Source organism: Mauremys mutica, chromosome 2 (assembly GCF_020497125.1).
Source record: "Mauremys mutica isolate MM-2020 ecotype Southern chromosome 2, ASM2049712v1, whole genome shotgun sequence".
NCBI lineage: Eukaryota > Metazoa > Chordata > Testudines > Geoemydidae > Mauremys > Mauremys mutica.
Genome location: NC_059073.1, coordinates 136,342,915 through 136,361,042, shown reverse-complemented (window position 1 = coordinate 136,361,042; position 18,128 = coordinate 136,342,915). Strand labels below are relative to the sequence as shown.

Genomic DNA, 18,128 nt, shown 5'->3' with positions numbered 1-18,128 from the left:
TGGAGGGGGTTCACTCCCGGAAGAATACCTGACTGCCATAATTTTTAAAGATTTCCACAGCTCTGCTGCTGTGTCCCAACAAAACCAGTAACATAACTGTCCCGGATGGTCTTTTTCGATCTGGCTCCTTACTCCTCTTAAGGCAGCCTGTTCGAAAGAGCCATACGAAGGCCACCTCATCTCCGGGTCGGCCAATACCGCGGTATACCCAGTCCAATTCCTTACCCACAGTGTGTACAACTTCCTCCTAGACATTCCTGTCTGTACTGGGAGTTTCCCTTCATTCCATAACTTATTTACAATCCCCAGCGGACTCTCAAGAGGCACGCTAGTCCCTTGACCCATGGTGTCTGACAGGAGCCCTCCAACTGGCGTTTATCCTGCTGTCCAGTACACGACCCCTCAATATTGAATTGGCTGGGAGAAATCTCCCGTGGCGCCTGCCAATTCGTATATGAGTGGTCTGACCACTGGACAGAGGCACCGCACCAGAAGGAATCCCGGACGAGCCCCCAAATTGTTAGGTAAAAAGCAAGTCCTACTCACCTCTCCAGCACCCGAGTTTGTGCGGAGTTGGTATAGGGCTCAGAAATCTGTCAGAGACCAGACAACAATTCGTTGATCAACGGGCTCACACCATCCTTAGCTTAAAAGCAGAGCTTCGGAGTAAGTGTGGCAAGTTTATTAGGGGTGAGCACCAATGTTTATACACAGAAGTAAACAAAGTGATTAACAGATCATAATGGTCATGCATAATCAATCAAGATTCTACGGGATAAAACAGGTTAAAATGTAAATTAGAAAAGACAAAGGAGGATATGGCTACTTATTGGGAGGGGGGAGGTGTCAGGAGTAGTTCGCAGGTCAAAACTTTTGATTAAAAGTTTCAGACAGAGACATGTAGTCTGAGTTAAGTTTCAGTGCATAAAGAGTTCAGACTCAACACATACAGCCTCAGTGTGTCATTGTCTGTGTGTTTCTGTGTGTCAGTGCATAGTCTCAGTGTCTGTGTCTCTGTGTGTCAGTGCGTACACCTCAGTGTGTCAGTGTCTGTGTGTCTCTGTGTGTCAGTGCACACAGCCTGTGTGTCAATGTCGGTGTGTCTCTTTGTGTCAGTGCATACAGCCTCAGTGTGTCATTGTCTGTGTGTTTCTGTGTGTCAGTGCATAGTCTCAGTGTCTGTGTCTCTGTGTGTCAGTGCGTACAGCCTCAGTGTGTCAGTGTCTGTGTGTCTCTGTGTGTCAGTGCATACAGCCTGTGTGTCAATGTCGGTGTGTCTCTTTGTGTCAGTGCATACAGCCTCAGTGTGTCATTGTCTGTGTGTTTCTGTGTGTCAGTGCGTAGTCTCAGTGTCTGTGTCTCTGTGTGTCAGTGTGTACAGCCTCAGTGTGTCAGTGTCTGTGTGTCTCTGTCAGTGCATACAGTCTCTCTGTGTCAGTGTGTGTATCTCTGTGTTTGCATGTACAGTCTGACTGTATGTCAGTGTGTTAGTATGCAGTCTGTCTGTGGACATAGCAGCGCTCAACAACAGCGTCTTTAGCTGCCCTTTTTGGTAAGATCGCAAATACAGGAAGTTGAAGTGTGAAACGTATATGTTTAGGAAAAAAAAAAAAACCCGGCCACACGTCACATGCTCATGAAGTGAGATCGGGAACAAACCCAGCCCTGAAGGCAGAAGCAGGAAGGCGTCTGGGGAGGGAATGAGTTAAACTGAAGGGTAGGGAGCCGGAGCTAGAAGTGGGGTGGGCCAGGTGAGGGAGAGGTGCTAAGCATGGGTCAGAGGTGGGAGGTGTGAAAGTTCGAGAGAGATAGAGGGGAGGGCTGGGACAGGAAAGTGCGTGTGACAGAGCAAGAGGATGCTCCTTGATAGAAGATGGACGAGATGGTTGTAAAACAGGGGTTATTGTACCTCCAGCAGCAGCAAACCTTCGGGAAGGTAAGGACTGACTTGGGCATCTCCGCGGGGCTGAAGCCTCTAGCTGCTCTTGACTGGGGCCTCCCACGCCCTGCCTGGGGCCTGGGCTTCCTCCATCCTGGACTCAGACAGCGCCTGCCTCTGTGCCTCTAGTTCGCCATCTTGCCTTATTGCAAAGCAGGACAGTTTGCAGGGTTGGCCCCTCATCCCTGGCGGGGCCCGTCGCTATGCTGTACCTGGGCTGGGAATGGCAGTGGGGTTAGAGAGCCAGACTGGTTTCCTAGGGGTTTAAATGCCCTATGTATGGGCCTCTCTGGGGAGACGAGTCCCTGCTTCACACTCTCTGCCCCATTAAGAACCCCCTGGATGTTCTGCCTAAACAGTCCCTTGCCCAGTTTCACCCCATTGATCCTACTGCGACGTGCCTCCTCCAGCATCCCCCCTTCTGCTACCCATCTGCTGCCTTGGTGACTCAACTGGGCACAAGCTGCAGCTCACCAGATCTTCCTCCCTCTTGTAGAAATCCCTCATCATGCCCGGTGACTCCCAGGAATGAGTCACATCCCTCCAGACGAGAGCCCTGGCGTAGGCAGAAGCTGAGGTCTCTGGCTTTCGTTGTCCCTCAGCTCAAGGCATATAGGGCCTGAGACTCACAGTACAGAGACGGGGACAATCTACGCTGGGGAAGGGGAAGATGAGGGCAGCAGGGATTTGTCTTCATGGCACTGACACAGGCAACTTGCCAGGGGCCTGACAGTGATTGGCATAAACATGGGCTGGGCTTTAAAAAAACCAGCACCACCGTTTTGCAACTGCAGCAGAAGCTCTCCCGCCCAGACATACTACGCTCCCTGCTTGCTCCTACATTGCAGGAGACCCCTGCTTCCTCAGCTCAGTTCTGATCTGCGGTGTCACAGGACCTCCCCTGAGCTCAGCATCCCTGCTCACACCCACCTGCTCTGCTGCAGGGGCGCCCCCAGCTCTCCCCCCACCCTGGCTCTGTTCCCCTGCTTCTTTGCAGCATTTTAGGAGCTTTCGTACTTCCTGCCCAGTTTCTGGGCAGGTCTCAAGATGATCCGGTTGCAAGGATCCGGGCTGGGCTCAGGTTGCAAAGAGCTTCCCTGAAAGCAGAAGTCTGCACAGCTAGCTTTCACCTGCTTGCAGCACATACTAGTTCTTGGGAAGGTTCCTCTGGAAATGCTGCAGCCAGACCAAAATGGGAGTTCAAACCCCAGAGCACTGCCTGCCATATCCTGTGGGAACTGAGCTGTCAGGGGAAACTCACAATGAGACTCCCAAAGATATGTCCACACTGCCGTAAAACCCCGCACTGCACCGAGTCTCAGAGCTGGGGTCAGCTGACTTGGACGTGTGGGGCTAAAAGCAGTGTACATGTTTGGGCTGGAGCCCAAGGTCTGAGATCCTACCCCCCGTGGGGTCTCATAGGAACCTCTATACTGCAGTTTTGTAGCTCCGAAGTCTGAGCCCTGCATCCTGAGTCTGCTGACCCGGGCCAGCTGCAGCCGTGCCACAGTCTTTTATTGCAGGGTAGACATACCCTTAGATACCTGGGCATGAGCCCTGGCATGCAGGAGGTGCACTGTTAATAGAGATGGGCCCTAAATGGACTCCCGGGTCCAACATCCTCCTAGACTCCGGGAAGTTCATCAGTGGGTGTCAGTTGGCCTAAGCTCCCTGGGCTTCACTGATTAACACCAGCTGAGTGTCCAGCCTAAAATGAACAGTGAGAGGTGATTGTTTCCCCCAGACCTTTTCTTTGGAAATGCTCCTTTGCACCACGGTTAGAAACCTCAGATTCCCCTTTCTCTTGCATTGGTGTAACTATGGAGTGACTCCTGATTTACCCCAGCGTGAAGGAGAAGGGAGTTAAGCCCCTGTACCACATTTAGAGATGGGAGGACTCACAGGGTTGTTCACAGAAACAGGCTCTTTCTCCTGTTGGTCAGCTGATCAACGTAGCCAATGCTGGTGGTAACCGAAAGGCATTTCCGTGTGCTGCCTGCGAGCACCAGAGAAAGAGGATCTCAGTCCAGATCCCTGCCCTCAAGAGTCTGCATTGCACAAAACAATCATGGTACTGACTAGCCCTCTGGGGGTGGGCAGCCTAAAGGGGGGCTGGAGTTCCTCTGCTATTTCCAAGTTGCTCCCTAGGATTGCCAGCCCTCCAGGACTGTCTCCAGGAATTAAATATGAATCTTTAATGAAAGATTAGCTCATGTGATGAAACCTCCAGGAATATGTCCAGCCAAAATTGGCAACAGCTCTAGGCCAGGGTCGGGAAGGTTGCCTGGCTTTGGCTTCAGTTTCGTGGCTAAGCAGCAGATTCCAATCACCAGTGCTAGACGTACACGTGAAATTGAATAGTAACCCCCCCGTCTGCAAATGTCAGCGCCGCGTGTGTGATCTGTGTGCGAGAGTCTAGCTAACAGGCCACGGAGCACAGATGGAGCATATCTTCTTAGCAGATAACCAAATGAATGTTTGCAACCCTTGCTATTTCTGTCACTGTCAGTAGCTCTCCGCCCACCCATTGAAACACCCCTCCACCACCAAGGCTGGGCTAGACAGAGCATCCTGGCCTCCCCTCTCCTCCCAAGGAAGCTGGGTGTGATGTTGTAACACATTAGAGCAGAGCAGGCAGGATACCAGATAACCATCATCTTTGACCTGTGGCAGCTGTTCCCCCATGAAAGTTTAACCCAAGCAAATAGCGTGTGGTGACACTGTGGAGATGGGGAAGCTGTTTGGTGCACCGCATATGCACGTTGCAGATTGTCCTTGGCACCACTCTAGAGCCATGTACACAGAAAGGTCAGGTTCTCCTCAGTTAAAGTGAGCGCTTTAATTCAGCTGGTGCACAGTGGGGAGGTAAATTGGACCCTATTTCCTTCTGCCTACTTATTCTCCAGAATCTAAACGTTCATTTTGTAACAAAAAGGAAGTCTCCAGCTGATCTGGTTTTTGAGCTAGCTTCAAAATCGTGATGCAAGTGTCCCTGATGCAGTGACGTCTGCTTCTTTTTACAGAATCGGAAACAATCTAGGGCCTGATCCAAAGCCCATGATAGTCAATGGCAAGAGTCCATTTAACTTTAGGATCCTTTAGGTCATGCACTTAGGCATCAACTGGGCCCTAAGCGAGGAAGCTGCTTTCCAGAACCCCTCGCTTCTAGACCAAGACTAAATATAAGAAATATGAGCCCAAACATCATGTCAAAAATAGAAATTCACTGAAATTTAAACTTTTCAGAAACAGAAGTTTTAATACAGCTTTTGTCAAGTTCAGAATGGAATTTCTGATAAAAAAAATCAGAGAGAGAGAGAGAGAGAGAGAGATCATGGGCACTCTGCCTGACTCAGACTATAGTCACTTTCCTGTTGGGTCTGTTTTACTTTGTATAGCTAAATATTCATTGGACCAGACCAAAAGCAAGACTGACACTATAGGCTGGTAGTTAGAAAACACTCTTGGGATGTGAAAAAATCAGGTTCAAGTCCCTGCTTAGCATTATTTAGAGTAGTCACTTGAACCTGGGTATCCCACAGCTCTGGTGAGTGCCCTCACTGCTGGCTGTTCTGGGGTGGGTGTCTCTCTAGCTTGTATTTCTTCCCAAGAAATTTCAAAAGGTCTAATTTTTATTCCTCCTCAGAATGAAAACAGATTTCAAAACCTAGAAAATTTTTGTAAAACAGAATTTGTTTTCTGGGTAGTTATATTGTCCAGAAAGGATAATCTTTCATAATAAAAACTATGAGATGAGGACACTTCTGAAAGAATAGCAGTTTCTTATCAACACTGGATATTTAAATTGCAGAACCTAACAGTAAGGCAGCTGAGAGGAGGCTGTTTATGAATGAACACACATACCCTATTCCCTTCCTAATATCTCAGAATGGAGGTAATTACTTAAAAACAGTTAATCCATTAACTCTTACAGTTTGGGTCAGAAATCCTACTGGTGCCATTGAACTCAACTACAGCTCTGTCATCATTCACTTCAGTAGACTCAGGTCTTGGCCCTTAGAAAGGACATTGGCAAATGGCAGGGATCTTGGGCAAAAATCTGTCTGGGGATTGGTCCTGCTTTGAGCAGGGGGTTGGACTAGATGACCTCCTGAGGTCCCTTCCAGCCCTGATATTCTATGAATCTATGATATTCTATGATTTGCAGGGCGAAACTGCTGTCTTGGCAGCAGTTCAGCGGGTCAACTTGGCAACAGTATTTCTGACAGAGCCATTTCAGGGCATGTACACATAGCTATCTGTATAGCCACTCTGAGTCCAGGTTAAGAGTATCTATCTATCTATCTATCTATCTCCATACACCCCCTCTATCTAATCTAATCTAATCTAATCTATATATCTATCTAAGGATTTTATCCTGCTGCTCATCACTGCAGTATCTGAGCTCCTTCCACATAAAATCAAGAGCACTAATGAAGTCTCTAGCAAACTTTGTGGAGTCTCTGGCCCTTCAAGCTAACATAACCTGCAAACACAACAAAAGGTCTGAATGAAAACCAGTGTTGGTGTTTCTTGTCCAGCATGTGTGTGTTTAGACCAGCCCTTTGAGGGTACCGCTACACAGCTAGCAACCAACCAAAGAAGCGAGCTCCCAAACCTGGGTCAACAGACTCAGGCTCACAGGGCTTGTGCTTCAGTGCTAAGAATAGCTGTGAAGACAGGAGACAGCGGTTTGAAGTTGCAGCTGTGGCTGGAGCTTGGGCTCTGCTGCCAACTCCCCACCCTAGGCTTCAGACCTCTGCAGCCTCCACCTAGGTATTTTTAATGTGATAGTGTGAGCCGCACAAGCCCAAATCTGTCATCCGGGGCTGGGAGGCTCGCTTCCGCGAGTAGTGTAGATGCACCCCGAGTCTCAGTATCTTTGTGGGTTGTCTGGGATGTTTACAGGAGCCAATTAAAAGTAAACACTTAAGGGAAAATTTTCAGAAGCCTCTGAGTCACAGAATGGGAGTTAAGTGTCTAAATGCCTTTGAGGATCTGGATCTAAGTGACTTAGGAACCCAAATCCTGTTGACTTGTTGCAGTGGAACTTGGACTCCTAAGGCACAGGTGCTTTTGAAATTGTTACCCTCATGGCCCTTTTTAAAACAGCACTCCAGGGTGGAGACATGGACCATGTCATCCCTGCAATAAGAGGTGTGTTTGCTTTGATAAACCCTAGTGGAGAGAAGGCACTGCAGTTTTTACTGTGATGGAGCTTAAACCCAGGTATGCTGATATATGGTTAAACTCCACTAGTTACACCAAGGTAAAAACTGCGGGTGGCTTGTCTCCCCTAGGGTTTGCATCGAGCTAGCTATCAATGCAAACACACCTCTTATTGCAGTGAAAATAGTCCATGGCTCTAGGTCTGTCTTGGTGTAAAAACGCAACTGTTTTTTGCCATGAAGACATGGGAATGGCTTTCGTTTTCCATGTAAAACAAACCAGCTGTCCCCGGGAGACCATTTACAGCCCAGACATTGCAGCCTTGGGCTACTGCATGAGAGTCAGGAAGCAAAACTTCCTAGGAACCCAAAGGTAGAGCTGACTAACACCCGCATGTTTCTGTTCCTTTTGCTTCCTTCCCTCTGTCAGAAATGGAGGAAGTTCTGGGCAGTGCTGCACCGGGAGAGCGCCTGCTCCTGCGCCCACCTGGAGCTCTTTGAGGGCTCCGGGCCTCCCACTTCCGAGAAGCCCAAGAAGGCTGAGAGTGGCAAGAAGCTCATCAAGTTGAGTAACTGTGTGCATGTGGCTGAGGCTAATGGGGACACCAGCAGCCCCAAGGATACTGTCCCCTTCATCCTGGAGACCACGGACAAGCGCTACCTGCTGGCAGCTGAAAGCACCGAGGTGGCCAACTGGGTCCTCACCCTCTGCGATCTGGCCTTCGCGGTGAGAGCGGTGGCGTGCTCCCTGTGGTGGTGGAGAGCGATGGGGGCATATGGAGGGGTCCTTAGGAGTGAGGGCAATGCCAACGATCTGGAGGGGGGTGTTCAGGGGGTGGGGGACTTGGAAAGATAGGGCACCAAGAATCTAGGGGGAAGGGGACCCTGGGGAGATCAGGGACTCCAAGAGCTGGGGTTTCCATGGAGGTGGGTGTTGGAGGGTACCAGGGAGAATGGATGGCCCAGCTTTGCCCATTAGTACTGAGGTTTGGCATACACTGAAGTGTTTCTCAGAGTCCTCAGGGTGCTCTCTCAGGCCAGCTCTGGTATCCCCTGAGTCCTTCACAGAGTCTCCAAACCCCTGTTGGTCTGGGGAGCGGGAGGAGCCTTGGCAGTTCAAGAGCGAGCCCCAGGCACTGGGAGATGAGGTTGCAGGAAGGGGGACACCCTCTCTATCAGCTCTGGCATCTGGATCTCAGCACTAGAGAGGAGACACCACATGGGCCCAGATCAGCATGGCTGGACTTGGGCTGCCCCACGCTCATCCATTTCTCTTCCCTGTGGGTTCCAGAGGAGCAAGGATGAACGGAAGGCAGCAGTGGGGAAGGACAGCCACCCAGTTTCGCTATCCATGGAGGAGAACTCCCTGTACAGCTCCAGGGCCAAAGGTAGGGTGGGAATGAGAGAGCCTGGCTCTGCGTGTGTGCATGTGTGTTTGAAGTGCATCTAGTTCTGGTGGAAGGTGCTGGGTCAGCAGGCACTGGAGACTGGACCTGTCTGTTCACTTTCGTAGATCTCATAGGCTAGGAGATGAGATACCTAGAGACATGGATGGAGCCACTATGAACAGGCAGGTAAATAGATGCAGGTTTGGGTGTGTGTGTGTGTGTGTGTGTGTGTGTGTGTGTGTGTGTGTGTGTGTGTGTGTGTGTGTGTGTGTGTGTGTGTGTGTGTGAGAGAGAGAGAGAGAGAGAGAGAGAGAGAGAGAGAGAGAAATCAGATAGACTGATAGTTGAATGTGCATGGTGTGGGTATAAGGATGAATATGTATGTCTGTAGAGAGACAGGTGATGTGTGGCAAAAGCCAGCCAGCCAGCCAGATGAGTGGAGTGGGCACAGCAGGGGCAGAGGCAGGGCACAGCAGAGATGAAGCCCCCAGCAGAGTGATTCAAGTGGTTTTGCTTTCTTCTTTCTGAGGGGAAGCAAGGAAGAGGGCGGGGGCAGCAGGAGGGTGATGGAGTAATAACTCCTTGCCTTGGCAGAACCCGAAACCACAGTCAAGTGTGGCTCAGCCACGATCCCTGAGCCCTGCTGGGTGCTTACAGAAGAGCAGATCTCTCGATAGCTCTTGCTGGGGCTGCTGGGAAATGTAGGATCATGCCTCCTCTTTCCAAAAAGGGACATGCCCTCTCCTTTGCCTGCCAGCCCTGTACTTACTTTGGGGGACACTCACAGGCACAGGTGCAAGCTTAATATCCCAGAGCCCTGGGGCCCTGAGTCAAAGCTCATTGAAGTCAATAGAAATATTCTCATTGATTTCTGTGAGCTTTGGATCAGCCCCTTATCTCTCACCACCAGCCCCAGCTTGGCTGCCACATGCCCCTTTGTTCCTTGCTCTCCCCTGCATACTGCCAGACTCAATGGCATTGCCCCACATTAACCCCACAGTTCCCAGGCTATCAGCAGCCAGACCTGCCCCCTAGTGCACACGTTGGCACATTTTGCCTTTTAAACCCACCAGGTCCCATTTCTAAGTAGACTCCACTACTGACCAGCTCTCATGGAGTAACAACTTCCTGCTACTTGGGTAGCTGACCTAACTGGGGCTAAAACCAGCAGCCTAGAGATCTAGGGACCATCAGCATCACTTCATTCACATTACCACCACCATGCCACTGACTCATAACCAAGCAGCAAATTGACATAATGATGAGGCTGAATATAGCAATGCTCCCCAAGTCTCACACCCTGTGACATGTTTGGTCTCTTGGGGGACCCTTATCCTCTGGGGTCTCCTAACCTGTTTCTGCCTCCTACTTCACCCCCTTCCCTTGGGCATCAAGCTTTTGCTTGTGACACTCTTCACGTGGGGGAACGTGACTTCATTAGACACCAGAAGCCTGCAGCCAGCCACTGAGTCCAAGTGCCCCTCAGCGAACTGGGAACACACCCAAAACTGTTGCAGACCTAGTTGCAGAGAATCAGGGTTGTGTCCACATTTGAAGCCACATTACAGCCATGTTCAGAGAATCCGTAGCATGGTTCTCAGAGCACAGTCCTGGGATTTGCCCAGGCCAGGGAGACTGTGTCTGAATTGTTTTAGCAGCAGTGGTGCTGGAGACCCATTTGCATATGTCATTCTTCCTGATCACTGTTTCTGACCACAGTTCTTGCTAGCGCATCTCAGGCCATGGCGACAGAACCTCATATAGTTTAAGTCAGCACAGTCCCCTTGACTTCCTCTTCTCTGCCAGCTGGAGGTCTGGTTCTACCCAGTCAGAGTAGCAGATGCTCACACTCACTTTGCACTCGTGTACCAGATTGCATGCAGGGTGGCAGGTCCCAGCCACTCTGAGCCATGAGCCACCAGGAGTGGGAGAGCAAAGGGAGTTTTCCCAGGCCACAAAATTGCACTGGTTTAACTAAAGGGGTGATGCTGAACTTGTGTGCAAAGCTGCGCCCTGACAGACATCGGGAAGGAGAGATTCCCTGGCCCACCATCCCAGTCTCCCTGGAGCGCTGCACTGTACCCAAGTAGGAAGGAAGGGAATATAATGGTGAGCTCAGAGGATACCCTTGTCAGTATCACTTGGCTATTATTATTTGTGTTGCTTAGGAGCCCTAGTCACAGACCAGGAGCCCATTGTGCTAAGTTAAAGATTAAACCTGGAGCCTTAGCCCATGAGCCAGGTAAGCGATGCTGCTAATTTTGAAACGGAACATGGCTGCAACAACAGCTCAGCCCTGCTCTTTGCAAGAAGTGTAATGGAAAATCAGCTTCATAAATAGCCCTCCTGCGCTTCCTGCTTTGTGGTCTGGTAGAACTGTGCCTCGCGCTGATAACCGGCCGTTCGCAACTGTCCAGAGCGCTTAGAACCCTTGTCGGTCTTGCACCATTTCCCATGACAGCCCCTCAACCCTGCACTCCTGGTCTGAGGAGTGACTGAAGGCACAGAGCCCATGCATCCACTCCCACAATGCAATGGGAACAGGCTATCAACCCTGCATGCCAAGTAGCGCAGCTGGGCTGGGTGATCTGAGTGAAGGGAGAAGAGCATGGGGTGGGGGAATGAGACAGCTGGCAGCCACATGGAAAGGGAAGTTGAGGCTCTGGCTATGCCGCTGACTTGCAGGATGACCGTGGATCAGTCGCTTCTCTGTGCCTCACTTTCCCCATTTGTGCAATGAGGGTAATGTGACTGAGTCAGCGCCGCACAGAGCTCGGGGATCCTCAGAGGAAAGGGCCTATCTGAGGGCCAAGTGTTCTGATTGGGAATGTTTATATAGGGAAAGGGTTGAAATGCAGGGGCCAGAAGGGGCATTTTCTCCCTCTGCCTTCATCTCTGTGTCTTGCCGCCTCCTGAGTGCTGCTAGGAAAGCATGTGGGGAGCTGACAAAGCTGATGTCACACATACTTGGCTCGGGCTCAGTTTATCAACTGACCTGCGGATGTAGGCCTGTTGCAAACATCCTGCTCGATCATCAACATAGCAACCTCTTCAGGTCACAGGCAACCTGAGTAATGGATCTGGGACCCTTTCAGGGAAGTGGAAGGCCCCACGGGCTGCTGGGAAAGGAACAGAGACTAATCCTCCCAGAGCACAGTCCCTGCCTTACAAGAACCCATAGGGTGGCTGGCAAAGGAAAATCACCCCCACTCCAGGGCATTGCTCCTGTCTTGAGGACAGGCATGCCAAGCACACTTGCTAACTCACATGCTCATGTGTATGCACACAGTTGCACATTTGCACACCTTCCCACCTGGAAATATATACCTGGGGATGCTCACATGCAAACGCACGCACAAACTCACTTGCATGGGCACACTCACATGCATGTACATACGTGTGAGCAGGCGCAGGCTCTCTCTCTCTCTCTCTCTCTCTCACACACACACGGAAGCCTTTTGTCTGCAGTATTAAACAGCAGCATTGGCAGAGAATTGAGAGCAAAGGGCCAAATCCATGACTGATGTAAATCCAGGGGTGAGTCTGGCCCAGTGTCTTGATCCAGCCTGCACCTCTCCCTTGGTCCCATCTCCAGCCTGCGTCTGTCTCAGGCTTCTTCAGATGGTGAGTCACTTTTTTTTGTCCACCCTCTAAAGGAGAATGGGATAGCCTGTCCCTGCCATTGGAGGGTGCTGATCTGCTCTCCTATCAGCCAGTGAGAAGGCAGCACACTCACCTTCCTCTCTCAGAGAGGGCCAAGGGGCACGTTGCAGGGAGCAGATAAGCCACAGGGAGATTGTGCTGGGCTGCATCGCACTTGGCAAACTACTGCAGAGACAGGCCTGCCTTGAGCTGAACTCGGGGCAAGTGAGGTGCTAGGGAAATGGGAATGGTCTTGCTGGTTTGGCAGGGCGGCAGGGGACTGTGCCCTGGCTACAGATGGCTGTTTAACATGGAGTGGGGGTGCAAGTCGTGTCCCAAGGCTGCCGGCATCTGGCATGGCTCTGGGGAGAGGCTGACCTGCATTCTCAGCAGGGAGCTGGCCCCGTAATAAGAATAAATACCTTGGGGGAAGTGCCCTGGGCTCAGGACCTGAGGTTTGTGTACCTCTGAAAGATGGGGGATGGGTCTGCTTCTCCTCTGTCTTTCACCTGGTGGAGTCATTTACACTTGGGCAAAGTGAGTGCCAAACGTGAGCTCTGGTGTGAGTGGAGAACGATGGCACAAAGCGCCAGGGGGAGGCAAGAATCAGCCCTCTCCTCTCCAACAGATCCCATGCTCAGGTGGTGAGTGTGGTCCAGACAGATTGGACAGCTCCCCCCCGCCCCTCCTCCAATCCTTCTGGGGTAATGGAGTCAGCACTGACTCCAAGGGGAGAGGGCCCCCTGCTGAGTCACTGACGTTATTCTCTGCCGCATCACCTCCGTTATCACATGAGGGCATAGGGCACTGACCCAGAGAGAGCATCCTTTCCTGAGTCACCCGCACCCCTTATCATAGCACTGCGGGCTTTTCGGAAGGCTGCCATCCATGTGGCTACGTCGCGAGCTGAAAGCATAGTGTGAATCTCAGGTGCATTTGGATCAGAGTTTGGCTCCCACGGTGGCTGCTGGAAGATCTCGGTGAGTGCAGGGCTGGGCACAGCCCTTGCAGATCCCAGCTCTGTGGCCCTTTCAGGCGGCTGACGTGACATGCTCCATGTTCTGCTTCCGGCAGAGCTGGGGGACACAAGGGCCCCGGTGAGGCCTCGTGGTTGTTATAGCACCTGTGCTGAGCAGGAGGGGGATGCGGCGTAGCAGCGGGAGCATTTGCATCTCTTGGCCCCACTTGCTAAGCTGAGGGAGCCCTGGCAGGAACAGGAAGGATGTGGTGGGCTCATCTCGAGGAAAGTTCACCTTGCATTGTGCCAGCTGTGTCACATCGCGGGGCCAGGGGGAGGAGGGTGCAGTAGGGGGAAGAGAGGGGAATTTACGTCCGTGGGCGTGCTGCATGGAGGAGTTCAGAGATAGCAGGCCTGGTTCTCCGAATGGGGGCACATCCCCTCACTGATGCACTGTTGATCTCTTAACAAAGGGCTCTTGGAAAGCCCTTTACCAACATCCTAAGGTCCTGGGTGCTACAGGAGATGAGGAATCGAGTCAGCTGATCTCCCACTGAAATGCCAGTGCTGTCTCCAATCCACAGCCACGGGGCAGAGCTGTGATGCCAAGCAAGCAAACTGCGGGGAGCTGATAGGCGAGCACAGCGTAGCATTCAGCTTGGGCGGTTTGAAATGGGGGAAGTGGGTTTGTGTGTGAGAGAGGCTGTCTGCATATGCATGTCTGTCTGTGCGTGACCGTGAGTCTGCGTCTGGGACGGGGAGCGCACGTGTGACTCTGCGTGTGAAGATCTTGCAGGGGAATCCAGGGGTTGTGGGGGTTCTCCACCCCTCCTGCCGGGGAGAGGGGAAGTTTCTGGGACATTTCTGCAAAAAGAACAGGAGTACTTGTGGCACCTTAGAGACTAACAAATTTATTTGAGCATAAGCTTTCGTGGGCTGTGCATCCCAAGGGAAAAGCATTTGCCTTTTAGGAAGGTTTTGAGGAGCCCCAGGGATGAGCCAGAGGCAGAGGAATTGGCCCCAAAGCCTCCCTGAGTCTGAGGGCAACTCCTGGCAGCACCTCACTAATACCCATCAGCTCTCAAGAAGGCTGGAGATTCCCTGATCTTTAGCCTCTCGCCTGCCCCTCACCCCCTGTGGGGTAAGCCACCTATCATGCCACATGCCATCATCCCCAGTCTAACCATTGTACGATGGTGCCACTGGCCCATATGGACTTGGGCCATACTGGATCCCTCTCAGGCTGAGCGCTCAGCTGCATTGTCTGTGGCATGTCCTACTCCATGCTGGCTATGTAGGACACAGCCAGGCCTGGTGGTAACTGCACTCCCCCCACCTCTGCGTTGCTACATTAGCAGATGACAGGCTTGCTGGGGTACGTGCTGTTGAGCCGCAGGCTCCCAGCAGCAGGGCTGACAGCGTGAGGGAGACCAGGGGAGCTCATGTATTCATGCAAAATTCACGAGGTGCCGTGCGGAAGGGCTGTGAGCTGCAGTGTGGCCGGCAGGATCACCTCTAGCATGTGTTCCTTTGCAGCCGCGGCCACTAAGGAGTTCCAAGTGACCGTGAGGGCCACGGAGGCCTCCGAGCGCTGCCGCCTCTGGGGCAGCTTCATCCTCCGAGCTGAGGAGGAGGCCCTGGAGCTTCAGGACTTGCAGACGGGGGGCGTGCTCTATACCTGGCCGTATAAGTTCCTGCGGAGATTTGGACGGGATAAGGTAAATGCAGACCCAGAGGGAGGGAACAGCTCCTCTGAGGTGAAGGGTGGGGATGGGGGCTATGAGAGCAGGAAGTCTGTTAAAAGTCAAGCGTCCTCCTGTCAGAAGGGCTGGGCCAGGAGTAGCTGTCAGCTGGCACTCACATGCCATTTGCTGCAGCCCCTTCTGCCAGTAGCTGGGAGGTGAGTGCTTCTCACAGCCAGCGCTCCTGCCCTGCTCATTACAGCCTCACCTACTGGGAGCTGGAAGCTCTCCCCACAGCCAGCACCCTTCTAAAACTGGGGTAGTTTGTGAGCTTCTCCAAGATAATACATGTGCACTGTCCTGCTGGGGGAGGCAGGGACTGGAGTAGCTGTGACATCCCCCTTGCACAAGCCAGAGCTCCTGCAGGGAGACTGAGCCCCCTTTTGTGTCAGGACATCCTTGTCCCTCTTGCATAGGTCACATCAAGGCAGGCAAGGAGAGTTTTCTTGGGAACAAACACATCAGGTAGCTAGGTGAGAAAATTATCCATGGGGCACAAATACTGCCATGTGGGGAGTAGGTATAACAGCCCTCAGTATGAGTCATCAGCTGGGTTTGATCCTAGAGCCTTCGATTGGTAGCACAGGCCTTTCGCACTTGAGAGCAAGGAGAGTTAGTTAGCAGCTGTAGTATGTTGTTATCCTCAATGTGGCAGGGGCTGCTGTACCCACACAGTGCTGGGGATATGACCCTGCTTGGCTTTGCACCCCTGCCAGGTGACCTTCTCCTTCGAAGCTGGTCGAAGATGCACCTCTGGAGAAGGCAACTTTGAGTTTGAGACCACGCAGGGCAACGAGATCTTCCAGGTCATTGAGTCAGCCATCAACGTGCAGAGGGGCCTTGGGGCAGAAGAGCCGCGGTGGGTCGGCCCTGCTGACGATGCCCTCAGGGTTCCCGTTCCTGTGAGGACTGTGAGCCGAGCCAGGGATGGCGAGGAGAGGGTCTCAACTGGGGGATCCCTGCTGCACCACATGGCCAGCACCAAATGCCTCTCCCTGGAGTCTAGCTTGGAGGGGAAGCCAGCCAAAGGCAAATCAGTGAAGCCCACCAACAGCTTCCCCCTGTCCGGGGAGCCCACAAGCAGTTTCATCTCCCCTGTTGACTCCGAGTTGCCCTACGCGGAGCCACGTGACTCCCTACGGCTGCCCCTGCAGGGCAGAGCCAAGACCCTGCAGCAGGCGAGGAAGGTGGTGGCTCAGGCAAAAGAGGCACCTGAGTCTGAATATGCCGTGCCCTTCGACACCATCGCCAAGTCCCTGATGGCCACAGAGTTTGGCAGCTTTCTCTGTGGCTTTGAGGAGCCAGAGGCCCCGTACCCACTGTATGACAGCATAGATGAAGCGGGCGTGAGGAAGCGGAGCCAGCCACCCACTCAGACCAAGCCAGAGCACATTTATGATGAGCCCGAGGGCCTGTCTGCCCACACCGTGTACGATGAGCCTGAGGAGGTCAAAGGGGAGGCCTGGAAGCTGCAGGCCACTGCAGAGGACCCAGTGGGTCACGAGTACCCCTACAATTCCCAGCGGGATGACTACTCTGTGCCCAAGATGGCAGTGCCCACCTTGCACCCACTCACCAGACAAGGGGGAGACTGGATTGGGGAAACTGAATATGACAATGTGGCCCTGAGGTTCATGAACAAGAAGAAGAATGTGCAGTAAAAGGGAGGAGAGGGAAGAGGAGAGAGAACAAGAGAAAGGACTTTCTGTGCTGCCATTCCACTTGGCCCCGGGTTGTGCCAGCTCTCTAGCCCTGGAGATGGCTGGAGTGGACATTTCCAAGATCCTTTGCTGTTCAGCTGTCCCTTAGGGTGAAAGCTGAGTCTGTCAAACTCATCTCACTAGTGACTGAAAGCCTGTTCGGGCCTGGCTGTCCAGGAGGGGGGGACAATAGAATTCAACTGCCCTCTCCCTTAGCCTAGGCTGTATAGATTTAGGGCAGGGGTCATGCATTGCTGTGTATTGTGTGCCAGCACTCAGCACAGTGATGGCAGTTAATATAGAGAGTACTAATAATGCTGTCCCAAAGGTTCTGCGTTACTCTCCCGTCCCCAGAAGATATTCCTGGGCATCTCTATTAAAAACAGCATTTAAATCAGCTGCTGAAGTGACCTGTGGCTTCTTTCCCCATTACATCAGTTTCTCTGGCCCAGCATTACCGGTGGTGGATCCTTTGTTTCTTCATGTCGTCAAATCCAGACTGGATGCCGTTCTGGAAGTTATGCTCTAGTCTAGTCCAACACGAGTAACGGGGATCAATACAGGCATAACTGGGTGAAATGTAACTGCCTGTGGTATCGCAGAGCTCAGAGATGATCTAAGGTGAATCTATGAACCTTCTTTCCCCAGCACACCTGATCCCATCTTCCTGTGACGTGTGCAGTGTCCTAGTGAGCTCATGGGAGGAGATGAAAGCTTAGGGCCAAGCAGGAGATTCAGGTGTGACATTGGCTGAAGAAGTGGGACATCAAGCTGAGACAATGGTTCGGGCAGGATAGCCCACGGGTGACACTGGCCACGCTGGAGAGGGGCAGGTGTGATATTGGTCTCTGTAGAGCAATTTCAATAGCACATCTCATGCGTGCCATTGACACAGGCAGGGCAGCTTGGCTGGGACACTGACTCAGATGGAGCAGGCCAGCCGGGCCAACTCTACCTGTTCACTGACAGCTGGGGAGGGGGCAGATGCGGTGGCAGCAATAGGGCTGCTCTGGCGAGTCACTGGCCCAGGTGGTGCCAGGCATAATTCATCTGTGACATTACAACTGTGGACCGGCTTGCCAGCTGCCCCAGGGGGTGCATCCCCATTGCTCCACTCCCTGGAGGGTTCATCCCCAAAGTAGACTGTCTCACTGCCTCTGAAAGGGGAGAGCCAGGCAAAGCAAACCTGCCCGGGCTTTGGCACTAATCCCACCGTCTTCAACCCACCTCAGCCCAGGAGCATCTAAGCTGTAGGTTTATTTCTCAGCTGATAGCATATGGGCAGCCAGCCTGCCTCTCTCCCACTGGAGGGCAGTGTTGGCCCATGGTACGATGCTCAGCCAGGTCTCTAGCGCCATTGGGAAGGGGAACCGGGCTGAAACTGCCTTTGCAGCAGGGTTTCAGATAACATGATTAAACATGAGGTTCTGAAAAAGAACATACCGGAGAAAAGAAAGGAGGGAGGGGGAAAAAATCCATGAAACCTGATTGGAATGGATATTTCTGTTCCCTTTAAAAGGGCAGCATGAGTCAATGGCGCTGGGTCCGCGGGTGAGGAGCATTAGTGGTCAGCAGCCAATGCAGCTCAGTG

The 18,128-nt window shown here is 52.4% G+C and overlaps 1 protein-coding gene across 1 annotated transcript; it reads left to right on the top strand.

Moving 5' to 3' along the window:
• Positions 1–1,765: 1,765 nt before the first annotated feature.
• Positions 1,766–16,919, top strand: DOK2 (docking protein 2). Its single transcript, XM_045003110.1, has 5 exons — positions 1,766–1,936; positions 7,538–7,834; positions 8,399–8,495; positions 14,632–14,813; positions 15,554–16,919. The coding sequence occupies exons 1-5, from the start codon at positions 1,874–1,876 to the stop codon at positions 16,496–16,498; spliced, it is 1,584 nt and encodes a 527-aa protein (XP_044859045.1). The 5' UTR covers positions 1,766–1,873; the 3' UTR covers positions 16,499–16,919.
• The last annotated feature ends 1,209 nt before the right edge of the window (positions 16,920–18,128 follow it).

Coding starts and splice junctions, on each gene's coding strand:
- DOK2 (XM_045003110.1), top strand. CDS start 1,874: ATGGACGAGATGGTTGTAAAACAGGGGTTATTGTACCTCCAGCAGCAG. Junction 7,835..8,398: donor TCTGCGATCTGGCCTTCGCG/GTGAGAGCGGTG, acceptor TGTGGGTTCCAG/AGGAGCAAGGATGAACGGAA. Junction 14,814..15,553: donor GGAGATTTGGACGGGATAAG/GTAAATGCAGAC, acceptor CACCCCTGCCAG/GTGACCTTCTCCTTCGAAGC.